Genomic DNA, 27,063 nt, shown 5'->3' on the forward strand with positions numbered 1-27,063 from the left:
TGTGAGACATGCAAGCATCTCACTCCACAAGAATATAAACAACCCCCTTTCTCTCTCTAGCGACCAGCACTGCAGATCAGGCAATGAGTACCTACTACGTGATTGCCTAGACTGTGAACCCCACACACATCACCCCCTCCTCAAAGAAAATCTAAATGGCAGAGGTGGGGGGAATGCTGGGGGGGATGAGAATCCTGCCAGACAGTATCTCCAGAGAAACAGAACTACTCGTAAGCAATTTCCCCCTCTCTAAAGACGCCATCTGGTCCGGATTCTCACCCGTGGATCATATGTACAGCCAACTGACCAAATAACACAGGCCAAAGAAATCCTTTATGAGGCTGAGAGAGTTTGGCGCACTCTGTACAAGGTGCAGGATCACAATGCAATGCTCCCTAGAGGCCAGGGCCATGCAGAATTGCTTAGTGCATATACAGCGAGTGACCTATGGTGCCCCTGGGCATATGTCTGCCATTGAAGCACCTTGAGGCAAGACATATCAGCTGCTCTCCTTAGACTGAAAGAGTCTTGACCTTGTCAGGCCAGCCAGGTCACAGCAGTGTAAAGTGCCGTCAAACAAGCAAGGTCGTGTGGAGCACTGGTGCCTACTCGCCCCTCTGTACAATGCTGGTGACAGCCACCAGCACCGGCCAGTGATGCCAGTTGCCCCCTCCTGCCTCAGTGCAAAGGGGAGTCACTAAGTCCCCGCACACGAGGGGGACAGTGGTAGGGGCAGGGGCGATGGGCAGAACCCCTCCACCCCCATACTATTATCACCAGGGGTAGCTCCCTGGGCCTTTCCACTTCGCCCTGGTCCATGGCAATGGGGAAGGGGGTCACGCTCTGAGGGCGCCGTTGCACCAATCTCGTGATTTTTTGGAACGTGACTCATGAGTTCCGACCACTTGGCATTAGCAGCACTAGGAGGCTCCGGATGAAATCAGGGGACCTGGAAACGCTGTGGGCTTGCCCCAGCATCTGCGTTCCTTCCAGGTGGGGGCCCCCAAGGGGTAAGCAGGGGCGGAATTTACAATAGCCGTCGTGATAACCCTGCACATTTAATTCTAGCGCATTCGGGGGCAGAGACACCGTCCCATTATGCCTGCCACAGAAAACCCCTATCTCTTGGGGCTGGCAGACAGAAGCAGGGCTGGCAGCTGGGGGTTGCTGGGGTGGGGAAGTCACACCCTATGGGGCCACACAACTGGGAGGGGAGGGTCCCCCAGGGAAGGGGTCGCTCACTGGCCCCAGATGGTAGCGGCCTGGGGAATGTGCAGTACACAGGGGCGGGCGAGGGAGCAAGAGAAGAGGCGGAACTTCTGCGGCGTCGCGCGGGTTCCGGAGGGGCCGTTTCGAGCGCTGCACCGCGGAGCCGGAAGTTGCCCCTGGCTGGGGTTCCGGGCTGGCTTCGGCATCTGCTACCCCCGCCCGCGATGGAGGAGACCGAGATGCAGCTCAAGGTGAAAAAAGGTAAATGGCGGCGCCACGGCTTCCGGCGGGGGCCGCGATGGGCGGGGCACGGGGCGGGTCAGAGGGCCCCAGGAAATGCCCAGCGATGGGGGGATGGGGCCCTTGTAGGGCCTCCCATAGGTGGGATGGGGGAGGGTATTTCCAGAGCCCCAGGGCAGCCCCCTAGGGGGGTATGGGGCCCCAGCTTGCCCTCCTGGGTGGCCATAGGGCATTCTCCGTATTGGGGCAGGGCAGCTATGGAGCCCCAGGTCAGCCCCGTGGTTCGTGCACTTGTAGGGTTTCTATGTGGCCCCCTGTGGGTGGGTGGTGCGGGGCTGACAGTTATAGCCTAACTGCCCCCCGACCACGGCTAGTTTGTGTCTCTTCTCCAGATAAATCTTGATTCTTTTTTTTTTTTGACCCTTCCTAAGCTGACCTTCCTGCAGCGAGGAGTTCCGCAGACTGGTTCATTTAAAGAACATTTTTTTAAAAAGATACATTTTAAAATGTTTGACTTTTTATTTCAGTAGACTGCCTTGCCCTCTTGCAGTGTATTAAATCCATGGCTGTCTGACTTGCTGCAGGTCTGTGGTTAGCAGGCAGAGCCTTCACATGTGACTTAAAACAAGAGGAAGGATTTGGTTAAAAGAATCTCCCTGGGGTTTTTTGGCTACTGATTTAGCTGCACCAGTGCAGATATGACTTATGTTGCAGCAGCCCAGTTTGAAGCAGACACCTGGAAATTGGGATAAGATGCACTAGTGCAACTTTTTTTGCACTGGTGTAAACCATGTCTATGTTGTTGGTTTGCACTGGTGACTAAAACCCCAGTGTTGACAAGGCCTAAAAAAATAACACTTCTGGGCTTTGGTGTTTTGTGGGCATTTGCAAATATACAAAGGCGGCTGAAATGAAGCGGCAGGATGTGCAACAAAAGCTCTAGGCCAGAGATTGAATGTGTCTGTAAAAGCATCTTGCCACAGAGATCCCCAAAGGTGTGAGTCTGGAAGTAAAAGGGATTTCATAGGAAATGCCAGACTGGATCAGACCCAGCATCCATCTAGTTAAGTATCCTGTCTGTGACAGTGGCCAGTGTCTGATGCTTCAGAGAAAGATATAAGAACCTCCCAGTAGCAGATGCGGGCCTGCCTTATATCTCATCTTGATTTCTAATAATTAGAAATTGGCTTAAATCGGAGGCTTGAGGTTTAATATCTCTTCCAAAATTTTTATTAGCATTAACTATTATAACCGTGGATATTCTTGCTGTCCAGACAACTGTCCAATCCCCTTTTGAATCTCACATTCCAGTGCCCTACCATCCAAGGGTCTGTTCATCTGTGCTTAATAACAGTCACATAGTTGCTACTTTCTCTTTCTCTCCCCTCCTTGCCACAGCACATTGTGTGAGTCCCAACACAAACATGGCCTCACATCTGCACGTCAGATAAGTAGTGGGTGTCTGTGTCCTTTTTGGAACGTGTAGTTGGCACGTGGCTACAACGTGTTTTGCAAAGCTTAGAATTTATCTACATCTGTATTCAAGCAGTTTGGAAAGTTGGCTAACAGAAAAGACTGCAATAACTGAACACTTACAAATGAAACAAAAGCTGAGAGCAGGGGAAGCAAAACTATTTGCCTTAAAAGGAACTTGTTTTTTTTTAAAAAAATGTATTCAGTTCCAAAAGATCAGCCAGCTCACGCTATGCGTGGGCTCAGGACTAGTTGAGCCATAAACCAGTGTATTTAAATATGGCAAAAAATACCCACTACTTTCTTTTGCTGTGATTAAAAAAAATAAAATAAAAAATCTACATCCACTATTGAAAGGTTACTCCTGAAAACCCTCTCTGATCTATCTGAAACACAAAGCTATGATTTATAAGGGGCTGTAGGTGGATATGGGGCATTGCAAACCCACAAAGAGGAGGCACTCTCTTCCCCGCAAAAGCTTGCAATCTAATTCACAGGATATGGAGCTTGTGAGCCAGAAGGCAGGGTTCACGTCTCCCCTTTATGTATGGAGTCAGGCACGCTGTCTGTGCTCAATAAATAAAACCTTTTAAATCACAAGAAAGGTGTTGTCAATTATTTGTATTGCGGTCGTGTTTAGCGCCAAGACCAGGGCCCCATTGTGCCAGATGCTGTACAAACATAGTGAGAGCGTGCTCCAGAAAGAGACAGATTCAGGGTGAGAAGGGAAAGGGGTGGATGCAGAGAGGGGAAGTGACTTTCCCAGGGTCCCACAGTAGGTCAAGAGCTGGGAATAGATTTCAGGTCTCCTGAGTCCTGGTCCAGTGCCCTACTCACTAGACCATACTGCCTCTCTAAAGAACATTGTGGGGATATCCATAGGGGAAGGTTTCTTAAAGGTATTGTGCTATTATGAGGAAGAGGGTGGTGTCAGTTTGCCCCAAGCACAGCGGGTGGTGAGAAAGATGGTGCAATGCTAGGAATGGAAGGAGAGGAGGATTGGGAGAAGGATGGGGGAGATCACAGAGGTGGTGGGACAGTGTGACACACAGCCTTCAGGATTGAGAGCTTGAAAGTGATGCAGCACTTTCAAGAAACAGCATTTAGTGGCTTTAAAAACTGGTCATGGAGACATCAGCTGGGCTGGAAGGGAATTTGTTTACCTCCTGCCTCAAAGCAGTTTGCTGGGTTTTAAAGCCATTGTGCCCTAGCCGTCTAGGGCTTTTTCTGGCAAGGCAGTCTGTGGCCCAGAGCCATGTCCATACAATGGGTTTGTCACACTGACTGCATGCTACTGTGTGTTCATGGCATAGTCCGTTAGGATCCCCATGGGGGCTGTTGAGATGTAAGGAGCATGATGCATGGAACTGGGTGAGCAGCTGGAAGGGGAACCTCAAACCCGAGGTCAGTCTAGATTTCTGTGTTGTCAGTACCCCCATTTGCTCCTAGGCTGCTTGGGCACTCCACACAGGAACCAGAGCTAACTTTCCCCTTTAAGATTAATTTAAGGCTCTGCTAATCTGCTGGTTTGGCTAAAATGCCCCAGAGTCTGTTCAAAGATGTTACTGATCCCAGAAAAGCCAGTGGTCTTACAGGACTGCCGGTGACCTCCCTGAATGATCTGTGGCTAGCAAACCTGGAAGAGCCAGCAGTTTCCAGAGCCCCAGAGGGTATGGTAAACCCTGCTGCTGTGCTGTGAGTCTGGGGGGAAAGGTTCTGAACAGAAATAAGTGCTTAGTTTGATTTTGCTTTAACATACCTGCTGATAGGCTAGAAGTGTCAAAGGGGTTTGGAGCTCTGCCTTCTCCCCGTTTTATTCCCATTTTAAATAATGCAGCTGTTTTGCTTATTTTAGTTACAGACAAATTCACGGAGAGCATGTACATCCTGGCCAACGAGCCGTCTGTGGCACTGTACCGGCTGCAGGAGCATGTCAGGCGCTCGCTTCCGGAGCTCGCCCAGCACAAGGTGAGAGCCAGTCTGGGTCAGGAGTCCAGGGCTGGCAGGAACAGAGTGCAAGCTGCCTTTCTTCCCATGACACTAGCACCTCTGGCCATTTTTTCTGACTCTGTGAGGTGGGAGAGAACAGGATAATCAAGTCAAGATGGGAGTACGGTGTAATTGGTAGAGGAAAGGGGTTGGGAGCCAGAGCTCCTGGGTTCTATCAGATCTGCTACTGAATTGTTCTGTGGCTTGGGAGAGTTGCTTTGCTCTGTGTCTCAGTTTCCACATCTGTAAAATTGAGATGGTATGACTGGACTTCCAGGGCTGCTGTGAGACTTAACTAATTAATGTTTGTACAGCACTTCGAGAACTTCAGATGAAAGGATCCTCAGAAGGGCAAAGTAGTGTAACATAATAAGCTGCTTCAGATAGTTGCTGGCAGTAGTAGACCCAAAGTGACCAGAACCCCTTGGCCCTCTAGTGGCTGCACTTTGCACTGCCAGGGGAGAGCCTAGAGTACTGTGTTGGGTTTCGATTCCTTACTTCCTGGACCGGTGAAGGCTGGGGGTTGTCTAGGAGCGACGTGTTTCCCCCGCGTCAGCTTGAATCTAGGAGAGGTGACATGCCTTTCCAAGTTCACGCTCTGAGACAATAGCAGAGCCAAGAGAAGAACCCAGGAATCTGACTGCCATCCCTTGGCTCTAACCACTGGGTGACAGCCCCTCCATTCCATACGTGGAGACAAAGAAAAATGAGCTACCTGCCTTGTATGGGGAGAGGGGAGATGTTAAATCTCATTTCCCCTGGCTGTGCTGCAAGGTGTTTTTATTTCCTGCATAAAATATGGGGAGAGAAACAAGTAAAAAGAGCCCACCAGAGGCAAAGGACACTAATGAATCGCAGTCCACAGCTGCGTTTCCCCTTTCCTCCAAAGCACGGAGTGCTGACACTTTAATGCTAGTCCTGGTGTCCTTCTCCCTTTTCTGCCAGTCATGATTCATTAGGAGTGATGTCTCATGAATAGATTACTGCTCCATGTGTATGCTAATGCACTGTCAGTCCTCATTTCTCACCTTTGCTTTACAACCTTAGTTTCCAAATTAACCCGGATTGTGGCACTTTATTATTCACTTATTTATTAACTATTTATGTATGTTTCTGTGTGCGGAGGTATATAGAGATATATACATATGTGTAGTGCAACGTTGATCTGGTCACAATACCAGGGTGTGCGGGACAGGTTTGTAATACAATTCCCGAGTTGTCACTCACCTTGATTTAATCAGAATAGGCCCAATTTCAGGGAATGTGTCCTGAACAAAAGAAAACTGAGCAGATTGTATGCCAAGCCATGCAGAGGGAAGAGCTTGGGTGCCAGCATTGAACAGTTTCTGCCAAAAAAGGTAGGGGGGCACTGAAACCCCACTGGAAAAGACAGCAGGGTGAATGCTCGAGACACACAGAATGTTGTTAGGCAGTGGGAGCAGGGGGCGTTGAGGGGAGCCTTCTCAATCTTTAATTTACTGACTTTCTCAGCTAGCCAGGGTCGTCTTCATGATTATCCTCAAAACTGAGTGACCTTTCTGGAGGTTGCTTGAGTTCACGTTTGTAGCTACTTGCCGTCCCTCCTATTTTTAGCCAAGATAGCTGTCTTTTTTCACTTTCCTCCCACAGAAAGAAGACTGTCATCTAGCCAGATTTCAGTGACCCAGAGGGCCTTGTCCCTATTTCTGCCCATGCTAGTGTCACAGCTATAAGTATTCACATGCAGGAATTGAGGCCTTGATGCTCTGCTTGATCCCTCTCCTGCGTTGGCCACCAGTCCTGACTCAGGAGTGACTTTTGCCTGAAAAGGGAGGAAAATAATTTACCTAGTACCTCTGCGAAGGCAGCAGATGAATGTCAGATTGCTCTTCTTTGTCCTCTGCTGGCCAGTATAGATGGGATTTAATAGGTCTCGTCTAGTTCCAGGTCATATGGTTCTCTGGAGATATGGCCTTAGAGATTCCCAGAGAGTTTAAATAGGAATAAACTGTTGGGGGTGATTTAGGAGGAAAGGTTGGTGCAGGGAGAAGGTCACCTCTGTGACTTTCAGTGATTTGATTAAAAATAAGCTTAAACCTTCATCCATCTCAAGCTCTCCAGGCAGACTTAACACCTCGCTGATAAGATACAGCAAGATGCAGGGCCCAGGGTGCCTCGCGGTGTCTGAGCTGCATTGCTAAGCTCTGCTCTTGTGCTGCACAAAGCCGCCTTTTTGGATTTCCCCTGATCTTTCAGGGGTGTAGAACTCCTCGTTAATTTACTGCTGAGCGACCACAATTCATCATTAGTGCTATTGCATATCATTAGCTGGCTTTAGCTGTTAAACCCCATGCAAGGAGATGTCCTGGGAATTCTGAGAGAGGACGTCGTGAAAAGATTAAAAAGACAGGAGCACATCGGAAAGGCTCTTTTTCCTAATTAAGAACATGAAAGCCCCAGGAAGTAGCGAGAATGCTAGGAACAGACGTGGCCTGGCCTCAGATACAAGGCAACCTTGGAAACCTACTAGTGCTAGGGGATGTTGGGGCCAAAGCAAAGCCGCTCTCTGGAGGGTTGTAGCTTTGTAATTTCCTCTGTTCATCCCCCTAACCCTCTACCTCAGCCACTGTGTCAGCCCAGCCCAGCTCTGTCACCTTTTACTCTTACTCTGTTGGCTTCACAAGTAACTAGAGCAGAGCTAAGCAGAGCAGTGTGGAGCCTGGTTAGTATTTGCACTGAAAATCTTCCAGGTTTGCTAGCCACAGATCATTCAGGGAGGTCACCTGCAGTCCTGTAAGACCACTGGCTTTTCTGGAATCAGTAACATCTTTGAACAGACTCTGGGGCATTTTAGCCAGCAGATTCCAGAGCCCCAGAGGGTGTGGTAAACCCTGCTGCTGTGCTGTGAGTCTGGGGGGAAAGGTTCTGAACAGAAATAAGTGCTTAGCTTGATTTTGCTTTAATGTATCTGCTGATAGGCTAGAAGTGTCAAAGGGGTTTGGAGCTTTGCCTTCTCCCCGTGTTGGGGATTCATATACTGGGGTACTTTTCCCTCAGAGTCCATAGTGAGCATGTGTACCAGAGTGGTGCTGAGCAACACGGTGCTGCCGGTTTGGGGTAAGAGCCATTGTGACCACTAGTGATCATTAATGATCCCCTGGCACTTTTTGCAAAGACAAGAGGTTGCTGGGTAAAATTTTCAACGGTGTCTAAATGACTTAGCTAGTTCTGTAAATTTTACCTATTAAAGCCTACAAGTTCTGGCCAGATTTAAGCATGGATAATTTCTATTTTCCCCCTCTCACTAAATTCATCTGCCTTTTCATTGTGCTTTGCTTTTTTCACTTTCTGTTCTTAGCTGTTCCATAGTGTTGCTGTGTGCTGTTATGTCCCACACCAGAGTTGCTGCTTATCAGATTTGCATGAAGTGATCCTATGCATAGTTTGTGTAGCACTTACTGAGCCCTTGAGATGAAAGGAACATGCATTATTATTATTAATAGTATATGTCTTTACTTATGCTCTGGCTCCGAGCGCACCGGGATTTCTTAGCAGACTGGAGGATGGAAAAGTCTGTTTGCAAGCAGGCTGTAAAAATGTTCACCAGAGCAGTTCCTGTGAGATTCCTGAATTGTGAAAGATGCTGATTGTCTGCTTTTCTCTTGGGGCTCTGGGTTGGAATTGATGGGAACTGGGTCAGCTCGGATGGTAGCTGCACCAGCTGGAATGGACGTACCACCTGCGTGGAATGCTTTGGAACTTCCAGATGATCAGTAGCATTCGCTTTAGCAGCTCGTAGGTTCATCTGCCTCACCTTGGCTCTCAGCTGTGTCATGGACGCATTCACAGCCAAGAGAAATTTTGCCAGATTGTGCAAAGTATTTAGTTCCAGGCAGCAGCTCCTTTTAAAAACAAAACCAGTGCACTCTTAGTCTGAGTATAGCTCTCGGAAAAAGCCCCAGCAGTGATGCTAACCTTTAAAATGGGAGAGGGACTCAGAATGTGATTCCCAGCAAAAAGCAGCAGAGGCCAAAGGTTGAAGTGATGTGGGATTCATTTTCTTAATGTGCACAACGTGTACTGTAACCTCAGCTTTGAATTCGGCCTGCCTCCTGTCAGTTCCCAGCTATAAACAATGAGACCTCAAGGCTGTGTGAGACAGGGGGACATGGGAACCTACAAGGAAGGCGACATCTGGCTGTCGGATGTTGCAGTGGATGGCAGTGAATTAAATGCTACACAGAATTTAAGACCTATGTGTGGTATTTATCATTGGCTGAGTAGTGCATTTCCAGTCAAGCCTCACTAATGATATGTGATCTTACCAGCGCTATAGCGCTTTACAAAGGAAGGAAAACAGCATTTTACATATAGGGAAACTGAGGCCTAGAGAGGTAAAATGACTTGCCCAAGATCACTCAGCGTGTCAGTAAGACAGCCAGGAGCAGAACTGCCAACCTGCTACTCTAACCACTGAACTGCAGTGTCTCCCTGCTAGACCACAGGTGGCCTTTTCTTCAGGTGTCCCATATGCTTATGTAGTGTGTCGGTGAATGGGCTGCACTGGTGCTAGTTGTGTGTGTGATGTGGGTGGTATGTCTGTCTAGTACATAGGGGCGCCTTCACTTTTCCTGACAAGAAGTTTCATTCTGCGTTCCCTGTGATCTGCCTTTCAGGCTGACATGCAGAGCTGGGAGGAGCAGAGTCAAGGAGCCATCTATACCGTGGAGTATGCCTGCAGGTACAGCAGGGTGCTGGGAGAGCTTTGAAGTTTGCACTTCTCTGGGGCAGCAGCCCTCCCTTTTTCAAACCTATGGTAAATCAAAGGAGCTGGTGAGGAGGCTCAGTTCGTTCTCCCCCTCCCCCCCCTCCACTCCCATCCTGGTGATTTCACAGTACAGGTGTGTTTTCACTCCCGTTGAAAGCACCATTCAGCTCACTGTGTCGTGCCCAAGGTTTTCCCTGCTCCTGATGGCTAGTGATGAGAAGCTGTGTTGGTTATTTTGGGGGTCAGTTGCTTTGGGGGTCAGGGAAGTATTTTAAGAACTAAACGTAACTCCTATTTTCAAACCCGGCAGGTCAAAACCAGGCACCTGCACACATGGGTCCTTCGATAAAGGGGGCCTGCCTTCCAGAAAGGCTGAGCACCCTCAACTCTTCCTGGTGTAATGGGAGCTGTGGGTCCTCAGCACCTCTCCAAATCCAGCTACTTGTGTTTAGGAGCCTTATTATGGATTCACTTTAGGCACCTTGACTTGGACATTTTGGCCTCTGATTTAAAACCCAGTCAACCCCAAACCCTTCCGTTTATGGGTGTTGCTTGGCTGCTCTCACACACAAGATTCTGTAAGAGCTTCCTGCCCCCCCATTCCACCAGCACAAGGCCCAGTTCATCCTTCCCAGCCGAGCCATTCACACCCCTGCAAAGTAAGTGTCAAGCAGCAGAAATCAGAATGGTGGCAGTTTGCACTCGCTTGGCACTGGTGTAGGTGCAGGGCAGTGATGAACTGAGCCCACAGCTGGCACTAAGTGGCCCCATCTCAGCAGAGAGTCAGGCCTGAGGCACGCTGACAGCAGGCACAGCTCTCTGAAATGTTACTGTTAGGTCTCGTTCTTTTCATTGAGTCTGATACACCCTTTGTTGAGGGCAATACAAACCTGCCAGTCTCTCCCAAGAAATCCACCCCTTAGCTAGTGTTTGAAGATGCAAATTCCATATGTAGCTGTAACTCCTTCTTAGCCATCCCCTCACCGGCGTGCATGTATATTCTAAACCCGTGAAGCCCTCAAAGGTATTAACTGCATCCCCTGTTCCACCTGGTCTGTTTCAGCGCCATAAAGAACATGATGGACAGCAGCGTGTATTTCGAGAGCATCGACAGGCTGCTCAAGCATGCCATCACTGTGAAGGATCAGCTGAATTCTGCTCAGGGCCGCAGGTAGCTCGGGAGTCTGACACCCTGAATTCTGATAACTGCCCTACCGCTTTATAGGAATGACTGTTCTGTGACTGCTGAAGGCTTCACTAGCTGTAACTCTGCAAACTACAGACAAGCCAAGCAGTTACACCCGTAATGTGACTCTGTGCTATTATTTAAAAGAATAAGCTCCTTGCCTTGCAGTGAAACTCTGGTTCACTTTACTTTAGGAAGAAAACCCTCTTGTTTACAACGTTTCCTGCAAAATAACTTATTTCCATATGTTTAAAGAAGGGAGTCGGGGGGGGTGGCTCTTTGGCTAATATGTAGCATTTTTGTGCAGTGTTAAATATATTTGTAGCATGGTGAGGGCCATAATAATAAATGAATGTTTTAGCGCTGAAGAAAGGAATGTATGGCGAAGCAGGGTCTCCACCCGGATGGAATACTGTTCATTAGGTCGTTTGCGGGGTTCTGTCTGTGGATGGGATTTGCCACTGGTCAGTGTAGCTGGAGGATGCATTTTGCTGTTTGCAGCAAAAGGAAAGCTACTCCAGCATCTGCCAGTAGATGGGCTGAGTCTAGTATATTCAGTCCATCGCCCCAAGAGCCTTAATGGCATGAGTGTCAGGGGCTTTGTGGAAGTGAAACTCACAAATGCTGCTCCATATACCTAACAGCTTTGAATTTTCTGTTGCAAGCACATGGCTAAAGCAGGCAGAATGCCCGGTTCTGTGCCAAGTGACTTTCTGTGCTAGATGTTTGTGGCTACAAGCTCTCGTATTTTGCCATGTTTCCAACTTTCCTGGGGCCATGCCTAATTTACACACAGTGGAGCAAATTCCAACAGCAGTTAGAAGTGAAGCCACAGAGACTGTGGGTCTTGACATCCCAGGAGGCAGGTATGGGGGCCATGTAGCCTCCATTGGCTACCCCCCTGTATTAAAGATGGGCATGTCCAATGGCTACAGTTAGAATTCCATGAGCCACACTTGCCCCTGCGCTGCAGATGGAGGGCTCCAGGCTTAGAGGCTGTAGGTGAGGAAGCCCTGGTGCTGCACTCTCTCATGTATACTGCTGTCCTTATCTCCTGGTGGATGTGATTGTTTTCTTACAGCGCCGCTGCCCTGCAAGCCCCGAATCCGCCAGCCAGTTCCTGATTTCAGACCAGACTGGCCTTTTTCGTCCAGCCCAGGTCAGTGATCTCTTTGGCCAGCTGGAAGGGCGAGAAATCTTCCACCCTTAAACTTTCTGGCCAGTCTGTGTGAGGTTTCTTAGAAGACTATTCCCCTTCAAACTGAAAGGCACTGCAGCAAAGGGCAATGATATTGGCTGGATGTAGTCCTTCCTATGTCAGTGGGAAGTGGTGGTTAATTTTGGAATGCACACGTCCCAGATCCTCAAAGGTAGTTAGGCGCCCTAAAGACCTTCTTTAGACACCATAAAGAAGTGGGATGGGAAAAAGGCCTGCACACAGCTTGGCAGTTGGAAAGGGGTGTTGCTTAAGTTTTGTTTTTTCATTGGCGCCGACAACTCCATGTTTCTTTTCAATGGAAAGGAATTTAACAAGCAGGTCATTTTTCCAGGGCTGGGAAGAAAGGGGCATAAGAGGGTTTGAGATCAGAAAAAAGGTTTTAGCCTGGCATTTCCTGAGAGTGGTGAATAACCCCAAACAATCACACCCCACTTCAAAGAGATAAACTCTGTATTTTAGCCATTGCTATGTGCTCAGGAACACAGCTGTGTTTTAATAGCATGATGCACAAGGTTTGTTAATCCAGAAATGTGGCCTCTGTCTCCACTCGCTCCTTGCAATGCTGCACCCATTGCTGTCCTAAAGCTAGCACCCGAATAAGGAGGCCAGGAGTCAGAATAAATAAATTGCACTGCTGCTTTGGGCAACCTGAAATGAACCTTGCAGCTGGCAGAGCAGGAAACATGGCTTTAAAAAAACCCTGATTTTACTTATTGCCAGGTCATTGTGCTAGGACTCCTGGTATAAAACACTTGGAAATCAATGGAGTTATAACAGTGAAAGTCACACAATGGTGAATCAGACTCCGTTTAAAGAACTGGGTGGGTCTCACGGTAACCAGCACCATCTGTTGTATTTTTATTTTTTATTGTGCATTTCTCTCTCTCTCGTACTAACCACGCAGTTGCACCAAACAGGGCTCTTGTTTCACTTGCTCCAGCCCCGTCAATCCTAGCCCTGTCTGTGTAACCACCAATCTCCTGGCAACCCCCACTGCATTGTCACCAGGATTATCCTTTTCAGTGGGGAAACCAGCAGTAGGGCCAGGTGAACAAAGATCTTGTTTCCTTGCAAATGTCTTTTGTAGGCAATTAAAGAACAAGGAAAAGTGAATACATAGGCTGTTGTTTATGTGCAGGGCCATGTTTCTGGCAAGCAGCAGCTGCCTGCGTTCAGGCACAGCTGTTCATGCTGGAGCAAAGGTTTTGCCACAGGAAGTGATCTTGTTGACTGAGTTGTGTCTGTGCCCAGTCCTGGAGGCAGTAAGGAACCTTGGGCAAGGCCAGGTCAGCGAGCAGCGGACCCCACTCTCTCACACCCACCTTCCAACCTCCTCTCCCTCAGTCTAACTCTCCAGCCGTGTCTTCTTCGACCCCTCCCATCAGTGGCTGGTTTTTCCTCTCCGAGTGGAATAGCAATCTCTGCTTCACCATGACATACAGCAGCTGTGTTGGGTGTGTGTGACATACAGCAGCTGCCATATGAACTGTCTAAACCCCCGTAGTGCTAGCTAAGGAACAACAGGAGCAGGCTGGAGGGGGACCAGCAAGGACAAAAAGCTTGGGGTGCAGAGGGGAGCTGGGCTGCGGGAGAAGGCAGCACACAGGATGGCCGCTTTCCTATAGCTGATGCTGGCTGTTTTTTTGCCCTCTTTTCTCTCACACAACATGCAGCTAATGCCATTCTGCCTTACTGAGCCAGTTTCTGTCTGCCCCTCCCAGCTCAGGCCGACCCGGGAGGAAAGGGGTGATGGGGACTTTGAAGTGCAGCTCTAATTAGACAAGTGACGCTACCGCTCACCCCCACTCCCTTTCCTGCACTTTGGTACCTCTCTGTCCTGCAGAGCTGTCATGGGCCCTGTTCTGTCTCCTGCATCACCCGAGTTGCCAGGGTAGGAGCTTTACTCACAGGAGGGCGATGCAAGAGGCAGAATGCAGCAGGCTGTAGTTTTTACGGAGCCACCTTTCAGCTCTAATTGCCCACTACAATCATTAGGCTAGTTAACGGCAACCCCAGCCCAGCTGGGAAGGAGCTCTGATATAATCCTCCAGACTTCAGGAGGAGTAAGATATAATTTTAAAGCTCTGCACCCCTCTCAAGCCCCTCCATCTCAGTGCAGTCCAGACAGGAGGGACGTCAAGTCCCTTTTATTTGGGTGGGACAGTAGATTTCCCCTCGCCCAATGTCTGGTCGAGTTCCTGGGCAGGTATCTTAGCTGTTCAGGTGGGGACGGAGCGGGGAGTGGCCCATGTGAAAGGCTAAAGGGAGATGCAGATCTTGGCAGCGTTGGGATAAGACTTCCCCACTCCAGCCTTCACACCAAAGTTGAATCCTTCCCGGAGGCTCCTGGCTTCCGCGACAAAATATTCCTCATCTCCTGGGTGACGCTGTTCCAGGGCTTGCCCTGCACCTGCAGCAGGCCTGGTTCTGCTGACAGCGTCCTGTGCGTCCGGGGAAGGTTGCAGCAATCTTTCTCAGCCAGGGGCCTATGGCTTCCTGGCAAGGTGAAGCTGCCTCTAGCTGGTGAGGCAAGGTGGGGCTTCTGCTCTATGTATGGTGGGTAGGAGAACTCTCGGTGGATCTCTGGCCGCGGGCGGGCTGCAGCCATGTTCTTGCTGTTGTTGAGGTCACTGGCCGGGGTGTCACTGCGCCGGGCAGAGTCGTTTTCGTAGAGGGTGCGGCAGAGCTCAGACTGGCTGCGCCGTGAGGCTTGGGAGGCCCTGACGAGGGCGTGCGTCACCGTGATCAGCAGGACAATGATCCCGGAGGACAGGATGCAGGCGCTGGTTATGCCGGTCTCGATTTCAAACAGCAGCAGCATGTAGATGGAGAGAGCTGGAAGGGAAGGAGAGCAAGGCAGAGATAAGAAAGCCAGTAGTCTGACACACAAGGGAAACAAGTCCTGGGCCAAGCCCTCCTCTTGCGGCTGAGCAAGCGCTGAGCTCTGCGGGAGAGACGTCCCGTTTTGATTGAACGTCCCACCTCAATCTGAGCGAAAGCAGTTTCCTTCGCTCTGCGACTGCCTCACGAGCCCGATTCCGGACTTCACTTACGCACAGAGCCCATTTCTGGGTGGGGAGGGGGTATTTTCAAAGGCGCCCAAGTTCCCAGTCCTCAAAGGTATTTAGGCACCTAGCTCCCTTGTGGATCTGGATCTAAGTGAGTTAGGAACTTGAGTCCTGTTTACCTGGGTGCTTTGGAAAACCCCCCTCATTGAGGCATGCACAGTACCCGGCACGTTCCTGAGGCTTAACCGGTGACTAATCCCTGTGTGCTCTGCCTGCCTGTTCTTGGTGTTTGCTTTTCCTCTGTGCTGCTCTTCTGCTCACTCTTTACCAGCAGCTGGCGCCTGGCCGTGCCCACACTGCCCGTTAAATAGTTGGATTAAATTTTTTATTTTGAAATCTTAAAAAAAGAAAAATATAGTGTCTGAATGCCCCACTCCTGAAAGGGCTCCATTAACAGAGCCGCCGCCTGGCCCCTGAAACCTGGCATCCAGCTCATCAGAGATACAGACAGGGGCAGAAAGGGACTTTCCCTGGGTCTGGGTTATCCCACCCCGACAGCACTCTTACACTTTCCCTTGAGGCAGCTGGCAGCGGCCACAGTTGGAGACGGGAACCTAGGTTAGCTGGACCTTGGGCTGATCCAGCCTGGCAATTCCTTTGTTCCTAGAGGCAGCGAGAGGGGTTATCCACAGTGCTATCACATGGGGGGAGTCCTGGCTGTGCCACATTGAGCCTCCAAGGTGCTCGTCAGTCATGACACTTGCTAGTGAGCTCTCTGCTATTTTCTTGCAGCGCTGGATGGCCTGGGTGCCAAGAGAGGACGCTGTCCACACGCCTTGTCTTTGGGGACATGCAGGGATGAGAGCTGCCTACTCCTTTTAAAAGCTTCTGAAGCCAAAGCCACAAGTGATTAGCCACGAGTGGGGTGTAAAGGCCCAGTGGAGGACTGGGATCTCCTTGGGCAGATGTTGTGGCTCTAGCTGATGTTCTAGATCCCCCTAGCTCATTGACTAATCGCCCTGTTTGTGTAAAGCCAGGGGCTGGGTTGGGGACTTGCCCGTCACAGCCACACCTGTCACAGGCTCCAGGGAGAACGGAGGTGTGCTCTCCCCACCAATCTCCGGGAGAAAGCCAGCACCGTGGAGGGGCATCATGGGGGGATTTGTGGGGGGCATCCAGCCTCTCCCTCATCAAACAAATGGCAGAAGCATTACAGTATCTCAAAAACCAGGTCACAATAAAGTCTTTTAAAACTACTTGGTATTGTCCCCCTTTCCCCCTGCTCCCCCGAATCCCAAAACACCAGAGCTGCCTTCTGCTCCTTTCTCAGTGTTATGGCCTCTTCAAAGGGAGAAACTGAGGCAGAGAGAAGCTAAGTGTCTTGGCCACGATTGCACAGCAGGTCTGGCTGTGGCCCCTCTTAGTGTAAGATCTGAGCACTTCACAGCCTCCCATGAGCCAGGAGAGGGCTCTTATTCTTGGTCTACAGATAGGAACTGGGACCCAGAGAGATGAAAACCCAGATCCTCAAAGGTAGTTAGGCGCCTAATCCCCCTTGAGCTCACTGATCTGGCCTAAGTGACTAGCCCAAGGTCACGCAGGGAGCCTCCGGCATAGCAGGGAATTGAAGCCAGCTGGCCCTAGTCCTGGCACAGCACTGCTGCACCATCCTTCCTTGGGCACAGCCCTGCCCGGTGTCATGCTCAGGGTTTGTTGGCTGAAGGGCTGTCCAGAAGTTACGCCGCAGCCAGGCTGCAAACAGGATTCCGGTCCCACCACTGCAGGAATAAACCTGGACTCAGGAACCTGGGGACGCCGGCTGGGAAGCAAGCGATCCTGGCAGCCTGACCTATGAATAGGTTTTCAGCAACCTCCAAAGCACCGGGGGGAGGCAGGTGCCAGAGCATTCTCGATGAAATGCGCGAGTTCTGTGTGGGGCCGAGCCCTCCCTCCCGGCGGAATGAGATCCCAGCGTTTGCAGAGAAATGAAAATGCTTGCCTGCTAAATAGACGGAAACACCGCAGCAGAACAAGCCAATGGCAAGGTGCCGAATCATCCGGCTGTCCAACAGGAACCAGTCAGCTCTGCAAAACAGGAGAGAGAAAGACTTCAGTGGTAAAATAGAGCAGTATCTAGTGATGCCCACTGCCTTTATCCCAGTGCAGTATCATTTTAATCTGATCAGAAACAGCTCTACCAGAGGCCTTTCCTGCACCTGCAAGGGGATTGACTCTGTCCCCTAGTGACCCCAAGATCTTATATTCTCTGAGGCTATATAAAGCAGTGCAGAGCATCTATATCAAGGCTCCAATATTCAAATCGATCTAAGAGGCTGGGGTTTGGATCTAGTTTGATGGCCCAGGCTAGGGGTTTCTACACACTGTAAAGCACCTCAGTCCAAAAATCCGGACTTGGGGTGAAAAGTGCATTGGCTGCAGGTTCTGGAGCGTCTCAGAGATGCCATGATGCGTTTTAAGCCCTAAACTTGCCTCCTAGGGAGCCGAATTCTCCTCTCAGCCATGTGCATGGGGCCATCTCCTCTGGTCTCTGCGGCACAGAACACTGATGTCGCTGGAAGTGTCACGTGCAGGGGGAGTCATGTAACTAAGCCCAGATCTGCTGTGGAGCTTGGAGAGGAGAGGATTGCCTGGGCAGTTCTACTGTGGTGGGGGGCAAGGCTGTCTTCATTTCAATATCTTTCCTTCCTGTCCCCCCACCCACTGGTTTGTTGGCTGAGAAATGAAAACCAAAGACAGACAACCCACAGTTGATGAATGAGCTTGAGGTTCAGCCAGCCAGCAGAGGGAGCCCACATTCACCACCTTTCCAAACACGGATGATGCAACTACATAACAGAAGCAAACAAAGCAAGAGCCGTATTTGCTCAACATTTCTGCAGGGAGGGAGTAAACCTAAAGAGGCTGCAAGCTGGAAAAGAAGGCACAGGCTGGTGGGAGAAAGAAATATTTCAACGCTTCTTAAAGACTATTGCAAGAAATGAAGAGCAAAGAAACAAGATGATGCATTAGTCCATAAGTCTATCGCCCTTTAAAAGAGCATGAAAGGGTGAAGTGCTGTTGCAGTGAACTAAGCAAAGCCAGGTTGCATTTTCATCCTCGGTGCTGAATTGCTTTGCTTAACTAGCTGTGTTAATTTAGATTCACATTTTGGAAGGGGGTGACCTTCTTTCTGAACGGTGCATAAAACATCAAAGGCCAGCTCCTATCCAGGCACATATTCCATGCTCCTCATGGTAGTATCTGAGCCCTTCCACTTGATAGATTCAGCTTGTTCCAATTGTGACACTGGAGGGTTTCTGTGGGCGCACAGACTCCCTTGAGACTTGCCAGGAGCCCTGCCTCTAGACGTTAGTGAGCATGCACTCAATAGCTGTTGTTGTCCACCCTGCGAAAGCTGCTTGAGATTGTTTGTTCCCTTCATTGCAGCTGAGGTGACCTACAGAACCTCAGCACTCCTCTTATGGCACTTCATGGGCCATCATCACCGAAGGAAGCCCGCACGTCAGCCTCTTGTTAATTGTGAGAGCGGAACATAGTCATGAAAGGAGGTGACACAATGGGAAAAGGACACAAAGTGCTGTAGGCTTAAGCGTGGTTAAAGGTTGTGATTGAAAGATGCTCCAGCACAACTGTCGCTGTAGGAGACAAGGAAAGGATTGTGTAGCTCATCCAGGAGAGACAGATGGCGGATTGTGATGTTGGAATGACTGACACAGGGAGCGGTTTTCACATTGCTGAGCAGGATGGGTTGGCAACCCCTGGGAAGCGGCGCTCTGTATCTGTTCTGAGCAATACATGCACACACACCCTCCTTGGCAATGCGTGCAGTGGCCTTGACACTGAGTAACTGCCCCAGGGGTTGAAGGGCACCTCAGTCTCCTAGGTCCAGGCAGTCCTTGGCCTCAAAAATGGATGGCAAAGGGGCCAGTTAGTGCTGATAGTGGTGGTTGTCTTTGTAATGTGGACATCTGTCCATTGGGAATTGACTTGAGACCTAACAACTCATGACATGCAAGAGCCATTGGATTGCCTTCAGCCGGGAATGAGTTTGGGTCTTTTTGTTCTGAAGTGAGCGAGTGTCTTTCCTCGCCTTCTCCCTCCATCACTTCCCTCTTGGGAGAGCTTTGGCAAGGACTTGGGAGGGTCAGTGAGATCAGGTGCTGGGAAAAACTACCCAGGAGAGTTTGATCTCTGGCATTCAGCCCTGCTGGTTCAGAAGGGCTGGTCAACCTATGGTGTGTGTGTGGGAGTCCTCTGGACCCCCCCAGTCTGAGAAAGCAGGAGAGTAACAGCTCTGCTTGCCTCTGGAGTAACTGCATAAGGAACAAGTGAGAGAGAAGGGACTTTAACTCACAGTTCTCTAGCCACCAGCTGATGAAAGCAGTGATAAGTCCACTTGAGGACCAGCCACCTCATAGGCAACACCAACGATGCTCCAGCCAGCGTGACCAAAATTGCACAATGCTTTTCTTTAGAATCTGGCTACCTAGGGTTTGCAGGCATGAAAAAGGCAATGGGGGAAAGCCTCCAAATGCTGTCCCTAGAACTGCCCCTGTAGGGAACGGCCCTTCCCCTGGCTGGGAGGTTATAAGGTGGATGAGATGGGGGCCACAGGGTCTGTTCTGTGCTGAACTCCTGGGATGTCTGGGCCTGTCTAGTGCTGGGAGTTTGCAGTCAGGAGCTGTTAATAGAACTTGGAAGGGCTCCTGCTCCTCGTTCATTGTTGGGGAAGAGAAGCCACTTTGTTTTATTAATTACATGATTTGGGGGATTAGTGGGGGGGAGGAACAGCCTTTGTTTAGAGCAGGCTGGGGCTATTGAGCGCAGAGCTGGAAACTGGAGCAGTAATTCAGCGTGACAGGCCCAACGTGGGAAAGCCTCCTGCTACGTGAGCAGATCCCCTAATGAAACCGGAGCCCCGTCTCCCTGCTCCCCTCGGGGGATAGGGCTGTCCCGCAGAGATGGGGCTGGGCAGGATGAAAACACAAGTTCCGACATGGGGAGACAATAGCTAATCGCATGTCAATGGGGGAGAAGGGGCTGTGAGAATTAACCCTTCACGGGCTGGCATTTTTTAGACTAACAGTATTTTCCATTCTAGGATCTCAAAGCAATTTGCAAACAAACATTATTTGAGTGTCACAACCCTACCCCTCCCCCCCCAAGTAGGGGTATAATCCCCACATTACAGATTGGGAGACTGAGGCACAGAGAAGTGACGTGACTTGCTCAGGATCGCCCAGCAAGAGTGGCAGAGAGAACAGGACCCAGGAGTCCTGATTCCAAGGCCTCTGTTCTAACCACACTGCCTTCTGTCAGCCCTCCAGGCCACTCAGCTCTCGAGACGCCCATGCCCTCAGCAGCAGAAGGGTGAAGAAATAACAGCCTCTCACCTTGCTTAAGAACTGTGGCGGGGTGGGGGGCGCGAAGCTAATTTAGGACAAACTATTTAAGCCAAATTGGTTGTGGGGGGCTTTCCTGGAGCCTGGCCCAGTAGCAGCAAGGTGCATGGCCCAAGCACTGGGATTGGATTGGAGGACGGATCTAAATCCCAGGTCACCACCTCTGGTGCACTGGCTCCAGCTGTCCCATAGGTGGGCAGCCCTTTGCTGAATGGCATAGTCATAGCCGCTCTCCGGCGCCCCCGCCCCCCCACCAGGCTGCTCTTTTGCCCTCGTGGGCTCAGAATAAATTACTGACAAAAGAACCTGGGACATACTCAATTTTTATACAGGGAAATCCAGAACCTTTCTGTATTCTGGTGTTGGAAGCAGGCTGAGTCCAGCTAGACGGGTCACAGAAACATCCTCTGAATTTCCTTAGCTCTTTTAATTTCGAGCTCTTTAATCACATCAGTTAATTAAGTCTCTCATCCCACTGAGACAGATAGTTACTGTCCCTGTTCTACAAACAGGGGAAACTGAGGCACAAAGAGGAGAAGTAGCTTGCTTCAGGGTCACAAGGTGATTCAGTAGCAGGGCTGAAAATAGAACCCAGGAGTCCTGATTTCCAGTTTGCTGAGCTCAGATGGGCCGCTGCAGCTTGGGTCTGTTTCATTTCCCCTCACAGCGAGACCACTGTCTGCAGCCGAAGAGGATTATTCTGCTCCTTGGGGATGTGGGATCAGATGAGTGCCCTGTTTCCATTGTCTGAGGCCTTGCCTTTAGATGCTTAACCCTGTGCAAGATGCACCTGCAGTTAGCTAGGGCTCTCTTCCCAGCCCTTCCCAAGCGGTTGCACTCGGTCTCCCCTACGCAGAAACATGGCAGAGAGCTATGGCTGGCAAGCTCAGAGCTTAACAAGGAACAGAAACAGGAGCAATTGGGACTGGAGCTGGTGAGGGATAGGAGAACCCCCATCGCCCCAGCAGGGTTCAAACGGCAACACCTGCGGGCAGAGTGGGGCAACAGGCAGCCTGTGTCACAGAATGGCCTGTGACTGCAGCAAACCAGCCAAATGGTGGCGAGGCAGCTGCTCTGCTGAGACCCAAAGGCTCTTGAGTACTGTGCCCAGGACATGAGCAGCCATGTTCAGCCCTGCTTCCTTCTCCCACCAGCACACTAGATACAAACTCGTCCTGTCAGCCAGTGCTGGGTTCCGATTACCCAGCCAGCTCCTCTTCTGCAACCATCTGTCTCTCACTTTGGTTTTAATGGGAGCAGTTTGCACTAGGCTGTAAGCTTGACTAGAAGCCCTACAATAAAGACGTGCTTCTTCTGGAGCATCCAAGGGTCTTCACAAACATGGATTAACTGAACCTTGCCATGTGTGTGGGAGGAAGGCAATAGGGTTCTTTAGCTCAGTGGTCTCCAAACTGGGCTGCGCGCACCCCAGGGGGTGCGTGGCAGCAGGAGCACCGCCGGACAGCACTCCGCCATTTTTTTAGTTCGGCGGCAGCTCTGCACATCCATGGCTGGTGTTCCCCTCCGGTGGCGCATCTGCGGCAAGTCTTCCAATCTTCCGTCGGCGGCACGTCTGCGGCAGGTCTACTGACCCTGGGGGTGCGCGAGCCAAAAAGTTTGGAGACCACTGCTTTAGCTCTCCGAGATGAGGCCTAGAAAGGGGACGTGTCTTGCCCAGGGTCACACAGCCAGTCCGTGGCAAAGCTGAGAGTAGAACCCAGAAGTCCTGAGTCTCCATCTCCTCTATCCATTAGTGACATTCCATCTCTGTAAGCAAGGATCGAATTACTTCAGGATCGTTGTGGTGTGATTAATAGATTTTTAAAGCCAGAAGGGACTGCTAGGATCACTGAGTCTGGCCTCCTGACAGCACAGGCCAGAGAATTTCACTCATCACACTCTTTTTTGCATCCGGCCCATAACTTCCGGTTGAGCTAGAGCATCTCTTTTATAAAGACAGCCAGTCCCCAAGTCATGAAGACTCCCCGACACCTGGAGGTGTAGGGAAGCTGTTTCAATAGTTCAGTGAAGGTAGGATAAGAAATAATGGGCTTACTTTGCAGCAAGGGAGATTTAGGTTAGATATTAGGACAAACTTTCTAGCTATGAGGGTAGTTAAGCTCTGAAACAGGCTTCCAAGGGAGATTGTGGAATCCCTGTAATTGGAGATTTTTTTAGAACAGGTTGGACAAACACTTTTCAGGGATGGCCTAGGGTTACTTGGTCCTGCCTCAGTGCAGGGGGCTGGATGTGATGATCTCTCGAGGCCCCTTCCAGCCCAACATTTGTATGTTTCTAAGATTACCCGCACTGTACAAATTGGGCACCTTATTCCTAGTCTGAAGTTATCTAGCTTCAGCATCTAGCCATTGGATCTTGTTCTGCCTTTGCTAGAGTCAAGACCCTTCTGCTATCAGAAATCTTCCCATTATAGATTCTGATCAAGTCACCTCAACCGCCTCTTCGTTAAACTAAGTAAACTGGACTTCTTTGGTCTCTCTCTGTGAGGCAGGTTTTCCAGACCTTGTATTGTTCTTGTAGCTCTCTTCTGAACCTTTCCAACTTACCAACTTTCTCCCTAAAGACTGGACACCAGAACCACTCTCGTCAATGCCATACCCAAGGGTAAGAACATCTGCCTACATCCACTCAGTGTTTTCATGCGTAGACGTTCTAGGATTGTACTTGCTCTCCTAGCCACCACATGGCAAATAACCAACTGAACATGAGCTTGCAATGACCCCTAAATCCATTAATGAATCACTGCTTTTCAAAATACAGCCCCCAATCCTGGAAGTGTGACCTGCATTCTTCACACCTAGATGTATGACCTTGCATTTAGCTATCTAATTAGCTGATTGACCTGTTTCAGTTTTAATGGGGGATTTCAAGGTGAATTGCAGAGCTTTGAAAATAAATAAAACTTTTAAGAACTGAACTCAGTATTAGGTGCTGGGTCAAATTTACAGGTGGTCAGGAATTTTGCCATCAATGTTTTTTCCAATGGAAAATGTGGTTTCCACAAAATCAGACTTTTCAACAGGACAATTTTGGTTTTGCAGAAGTGGTTCAATTTTCTGTTGGGAAAGTCAAATTAAGTTTTGGTTTGGATTGTTTGGACCCAAACTGAAATATTTTTGGATTGTTGAACTGACCCAAAATGTTTAGTTTTTCATTAGTTCAACATTAAACTGTATTTCCCTATTGTGCAGGTTGTCATATGGGAGTTGTAATTTGGGTCCCATTGTTTGCTATGGGCTGGACTCCCTGGTCCAACTACATATTCCACGATGCAATGCAGTTTTCCCTCCAACTCCGCGGTATGGTCCACCACAAGTCATGCGGCTGCAGACACAGGCTGGGAGATGTAATCTACCAAGGGAGCCTGGTCCTCAAGGCAGAACAGGGCCATGTGGCTTTTGAACTACAACTCCCGTGAGGCAATGTGCCTCCACAAGGAAATGAAATTTAACGTTCAACAGACTTGAGTGAAGCTTTTCAGATTGGTGTAACAATCCACAACAAAATATTTTGATTCGAGAAATGTCAGTTTCATTTTGATTGGAAAGGCCAAAACTACATGTTTTGTCATTTCCAAATTGACCTTTTTTGAAATTCTTTGTTCCACGAAAAATTTAGATGTGTAACATTTTGTCTCGATGTAGGATTAAAACAAAATGTTGAAATACTGGAATTTCCTGCAGGATGGAAATTCTGAATTTCACTCAGCTGTAGTCCAATTGAACCCTAGTGTGAATCCACTGTAGTCCGTGGAGTTAGTTACACCGAGGGGCCTATACATGCAGACGTCGATAAATTTTCACACCAAATATTTGCAAATCGCTTTCTCTTTTTACTTCCCAGCCAAGGTGAGGTGCATGTGTTTGGCCAAAACCAGCCCTGCATCAACCATGCAGGTGACGCAGTGAACCCAGGCAGGGTTCCTGGCAGGCGAAGGAAAGAGGCAGTGTTCAGAAATGTTTTTGCAGATGTAAATGTGCTGGCAATTATTAAGTCGACATGTGTCTCTGGGTTAATGATTTGGGGGTCTTTAGTCATATTCCTGTGCAGGCTGCTTTTAAAAACACCCAGAAACCAGTCAAGAGAATCCAGCTTGCCAATTCCTAAAAAATGGGGGGTGGGACGACTTATAAACACTGCAAATAAGAACAGAATTTTGGGCAAGATCTCCAGCTGGGGTAAACAGATGCAGGATCTGGCCAGCTGGCCTTCTTTTCTGACTTTGCACTTCCTACTATAGAATCTGCTAAGTATCTGGGATGCTAATGAATTGCAGTGTTAGCTGTGGGTGTGAGAGGCGGCAGGGGAAGGGCGGGGTATAAACCCTAAGATATCTTCTGTGTCAGTGTAGGTTTGAAGCTGTGGTGCCTGGAGAGCTGGCTGGGCATGGGGTGCTGGCTCCCCTCTCGTCCAGCTGCTTCTACAGGTGCCCAGGCTCTTCACTGCAAATGAGCCAGCAACAGCAGCTAGAAACACGGAAGAGGAGCTAAGCTGAGCCACGGCTAGCAGTCAGTGGGCCTGGTACTACCAGCCACCCCTGGCAATCAGGATTCCTGGGTTCTCTGCCACTGACTCGCTCTGTGACCTTAGGGCATGCCATTTAATCTCTGTACCTCAGTTTTCCTGTAAAACAGCTCTCATAGCATTTAGGCTCTTGGATGCCTCAGTTCATTGATGTGCTAAAACTGCTTTGAGATCCTCAGGTGGAAAGCACTACAGAAGGTTAAAATCGTCAGTGCTCAGCTAATGTATTGCCCCTCTCCCCCAGTCTACAAGGGATTGTGTGTGCTAATGTCTCCTCTAGCCCTCTGCTGATGCTCCAATGCGGTCTCTCTCAGGCAAGCATTGCTGTCTAAAGACTGGATTACATATTTCAAGCCAGATCCTCAGCTGGTTTCAGTTGGCATCCCTCCACTGAAGTCAACGGAGCGACACTAATTTGCACCAGCTGAGCATCTGGCCCTGGTTATTTATGCAAGTGCTGGGGGAGTTAAATACTGTGTTAATGTAACCAGATGTAAAGGCAGCTGTAAATTTGCTCAGGTAGTCAATAAAGTCGCTAAGCACAAATACACACACATGGTATTAAATGGGTTACAGTCCACAGCCAGACACTCACAAGATGAATGTTGGCATAGTCAGGTAGCTAATAATGATGCTAAGCAATGTAGCTCATCCAGGAACTTATCTGGCCCCCATCCGTATGCACTCCTGTGAAGCAGGGCAGGGCTGGGATCCCCATTATAAAATGGGGAAACTGAGGCAAAGATCCAGTTACTTGGCAGTGTCAGAGCAGGGAGTTGGAACCCAGATCTCCTGAGTCCTGGGCCAGGACCACTGTTAAAAAGACAGGGAGTGGGAATTGCATGGGTGGATTCTGGGCAAGTGGGAGATGGCAGGCTGCCAGGCCTGGCCGTGTGGTTCAGTGACTGGGTTCGATGTGGGCTCAGCTCAGAGGGCTCTTGGGGGGCCTCTGCATCATGCAGGAGTTGCATGAAGCTGCAGAGGAGGCTGGCGTGGAGGGGGGAGAGCTCCCATTTACCCCTGGCCAAGGAAGGTCTTCAGCTTCTCGGAGTCCTCCTGCCCCTCCCCTCTGCGCACCTATCCCGGGCAATCTGGGAGCCTTTAAACAGGTCAGCTCCTCCAGGGGCTCCGCACGCAAAGTTCCCCAGCGGGAGGGTGACCATGCCCGGCCCCAGGGGCTCAATTCCTCCCGACTGGCAGGGGACAGAGCCCGGGGGCCTGGACCCAAGATGCTCCCCGCCCCTTTCCCCTTCCAGCACCAGGGGACCCTGCGATGAGCCCAAGCCAAGCGCATCCTCCCCGGCCCCGCCGCTGCTCACCTGTCCGGCTCCGGGTCTCCCCGGCCCACCTCGGCGCTGAAGTAGCTTTGCAGGAGGCAGAGCAGGAGGCAGCTGAGGTTGAGCATCAGGCACAGGGCGGCCAGCACGGCCGAGACCGGCCGCAGCACCCCCGCCGCCCGCTCCGAGACGGCGCTGGGGGAGCCGGCCTGGGCCCGGCCCGCCTGGAGCTGGAAGAGGAGGATGGAGGCGAGCACCGCCATGAGGGCTGCCAGGGTGCCGAAGAGCAGGAGCACGGCCAGGGAGCGCTGGGTGTAGGCGGAGGGCATCGCGGGGACGGGGGCTATGGCGGGGCGGGGAGATAAAAGAGGGTCCCAAAAAGTTTTGCTAAACTTTCCTCCTCCCCCCCGCGCGCCCTGCCTCGCCCTGAGCCGAGCCGCGGGGACCGGGGAGCGGCGGCTGCCGAGCCCGGAACTGTCCCGGGAGGCGCTGAGCTCCACGCGCGCTGCAGCTGATCTCACCCCCCAGGTGCCGAGCTGTGTCTCACCCCGCCCGCGGAGCCCGGCGGTGCTAATCACGCTGGAGCTTGTCTCTCTCGCGCACACACCTCTGCCCACGTGATGTTTCTATTAATTAGGGATTTCAAACTTTCCTGGCGATGGAGCGAAGCTCCCTGCGCAAAGGAGGCGTTTTCTCCAGCCTGGGAGCGAGGGCTGCCTGCCCCCTCCTTCTGTGCAGTTTGCGTCT

General features: G+C 50.4%; 2 protein-coding genes across 4 annotated transcripts; one reads left to right on the forward strand and one right to left on the reverse strand.

Moving 5' to 3' along the window:
• The first annotated feature begins 1,312 nt into the window (after nt 1–1,312).
• BORCS8 (BLOC-1 related complex subunit 8) lies at nt 1,313–25,376 on the forward strand. 3 transcript variants are annotated; one of them, XM_037885646.2, is made up of 6 exons: nt 1,313–1,470; nt 4,778–4,890; nt 9,567–9,631; nt 10,722–10,829; nt 11,926–12,003; nt 15,864–25,376. In XM_037885646.2, exons 1-5 carry the CDS (start codon nt 1,434–1,436, stop codon nt 11,966–11,968), a joined length of 366 nt encoding a protein of 121 aa, XP_037741574.1. In that variant the 5' UTR covers nt 1,313–1,433; the 3' UTR covers nt 11,969–12,003; nt 15,864–25,376. The 3 variants fall into 3 exon arrangements, with proteins under 3 accessions (XP_037741574.1, XP_043391676.1, XP_037741572.1); XM_043535741.1 differs by lacking the exon at nt 15,864–25,376 and adding an exon at nt 14,750–14,760 and having other exon boundaries at nt 11,926–11,992; XM_037885644.2 differs by lacking the exon at nt 11,926–12,003.
• TMEM221 (transmembrane protein 221) lies at nt 12,886–27,063 on the reverse strand. The gene is made up of 3 exons (XM_037885647.2): nt 26,359–27,063; nt 17,071–17,156; nt 12,886–14,898 (listed from the first exon to the last, which is right to left on the reverse strand). Exons 1-3 carry the CDS (start codon nt 26,643–26,645, stop codon nt 14,378–14,380), a joined length of 894 nt encoding a protein of 297 aa, XP_037741575.1. The 5' UTR covers nt 26,646–27,063; the 3' UTR covers nt 12,886–14,377.

Source organism: Chelonia mydas, chromosome 25, assembly GCF_015237465.2.
Source record: "Chelonia mydas isolate rCheMyd1 chromosome 25, rCheMyd1.pri.v2, whole genome shotgun sequence".
Taxonomy (NCBI): Eukaryota; Metazoa; Chordata; order Testudines; family Cheloniidae; genus Chelonia; species Chelonia mydas.

Excerpts from the sequence above, each read along its gene's own strand:
- BORCS8 (XM_037885644.2), top strand. The coding sequence starts at position 1,434 with ATGGAGGAGACCGAGATGCAGCTCAAGGTGAAAAAAG. Across the intron at positions 1,471-4,777 it reads GCAGCTCAAGGTGAAAAAAG|TTACAGACAAATTCACGGAG; the intron begins GTAAATGGCGGC and ends TGCTTATTTTAG. Across the intron at positions 4,891-9,566 it reads CGGAGCTCGCCCAGCACAAG|GCTGACATGCAGAGCTGGGA; the intron begins GTGAGAGCCAGT and ends TCTGCCTTTCAG.
- TMEM221 (XM_037885647.2), bottom strand. The coding sequence starts at position 26,645 with ATGCCCTCCGCCTACACCCAGCGCTCCCTGGCCGTGCTCCTGCTCTTC. Across the intron at positions 17,157-26,358 it reads GGAGACCCGGAGCCGGACAG|AGCTGACTGGTTCCTGTTGG; the intron begins GTGAGCAGCGGC and ends CCTGTTTTGCAG. Across the intron at positions 14,899-17,070 it reads TGTTTCCGTCTATTTAGCAG|CTCTCTCCATCTACATGCTG; the intron begins GCAAGCATTTTC and ends CTTCCCTTCCAG.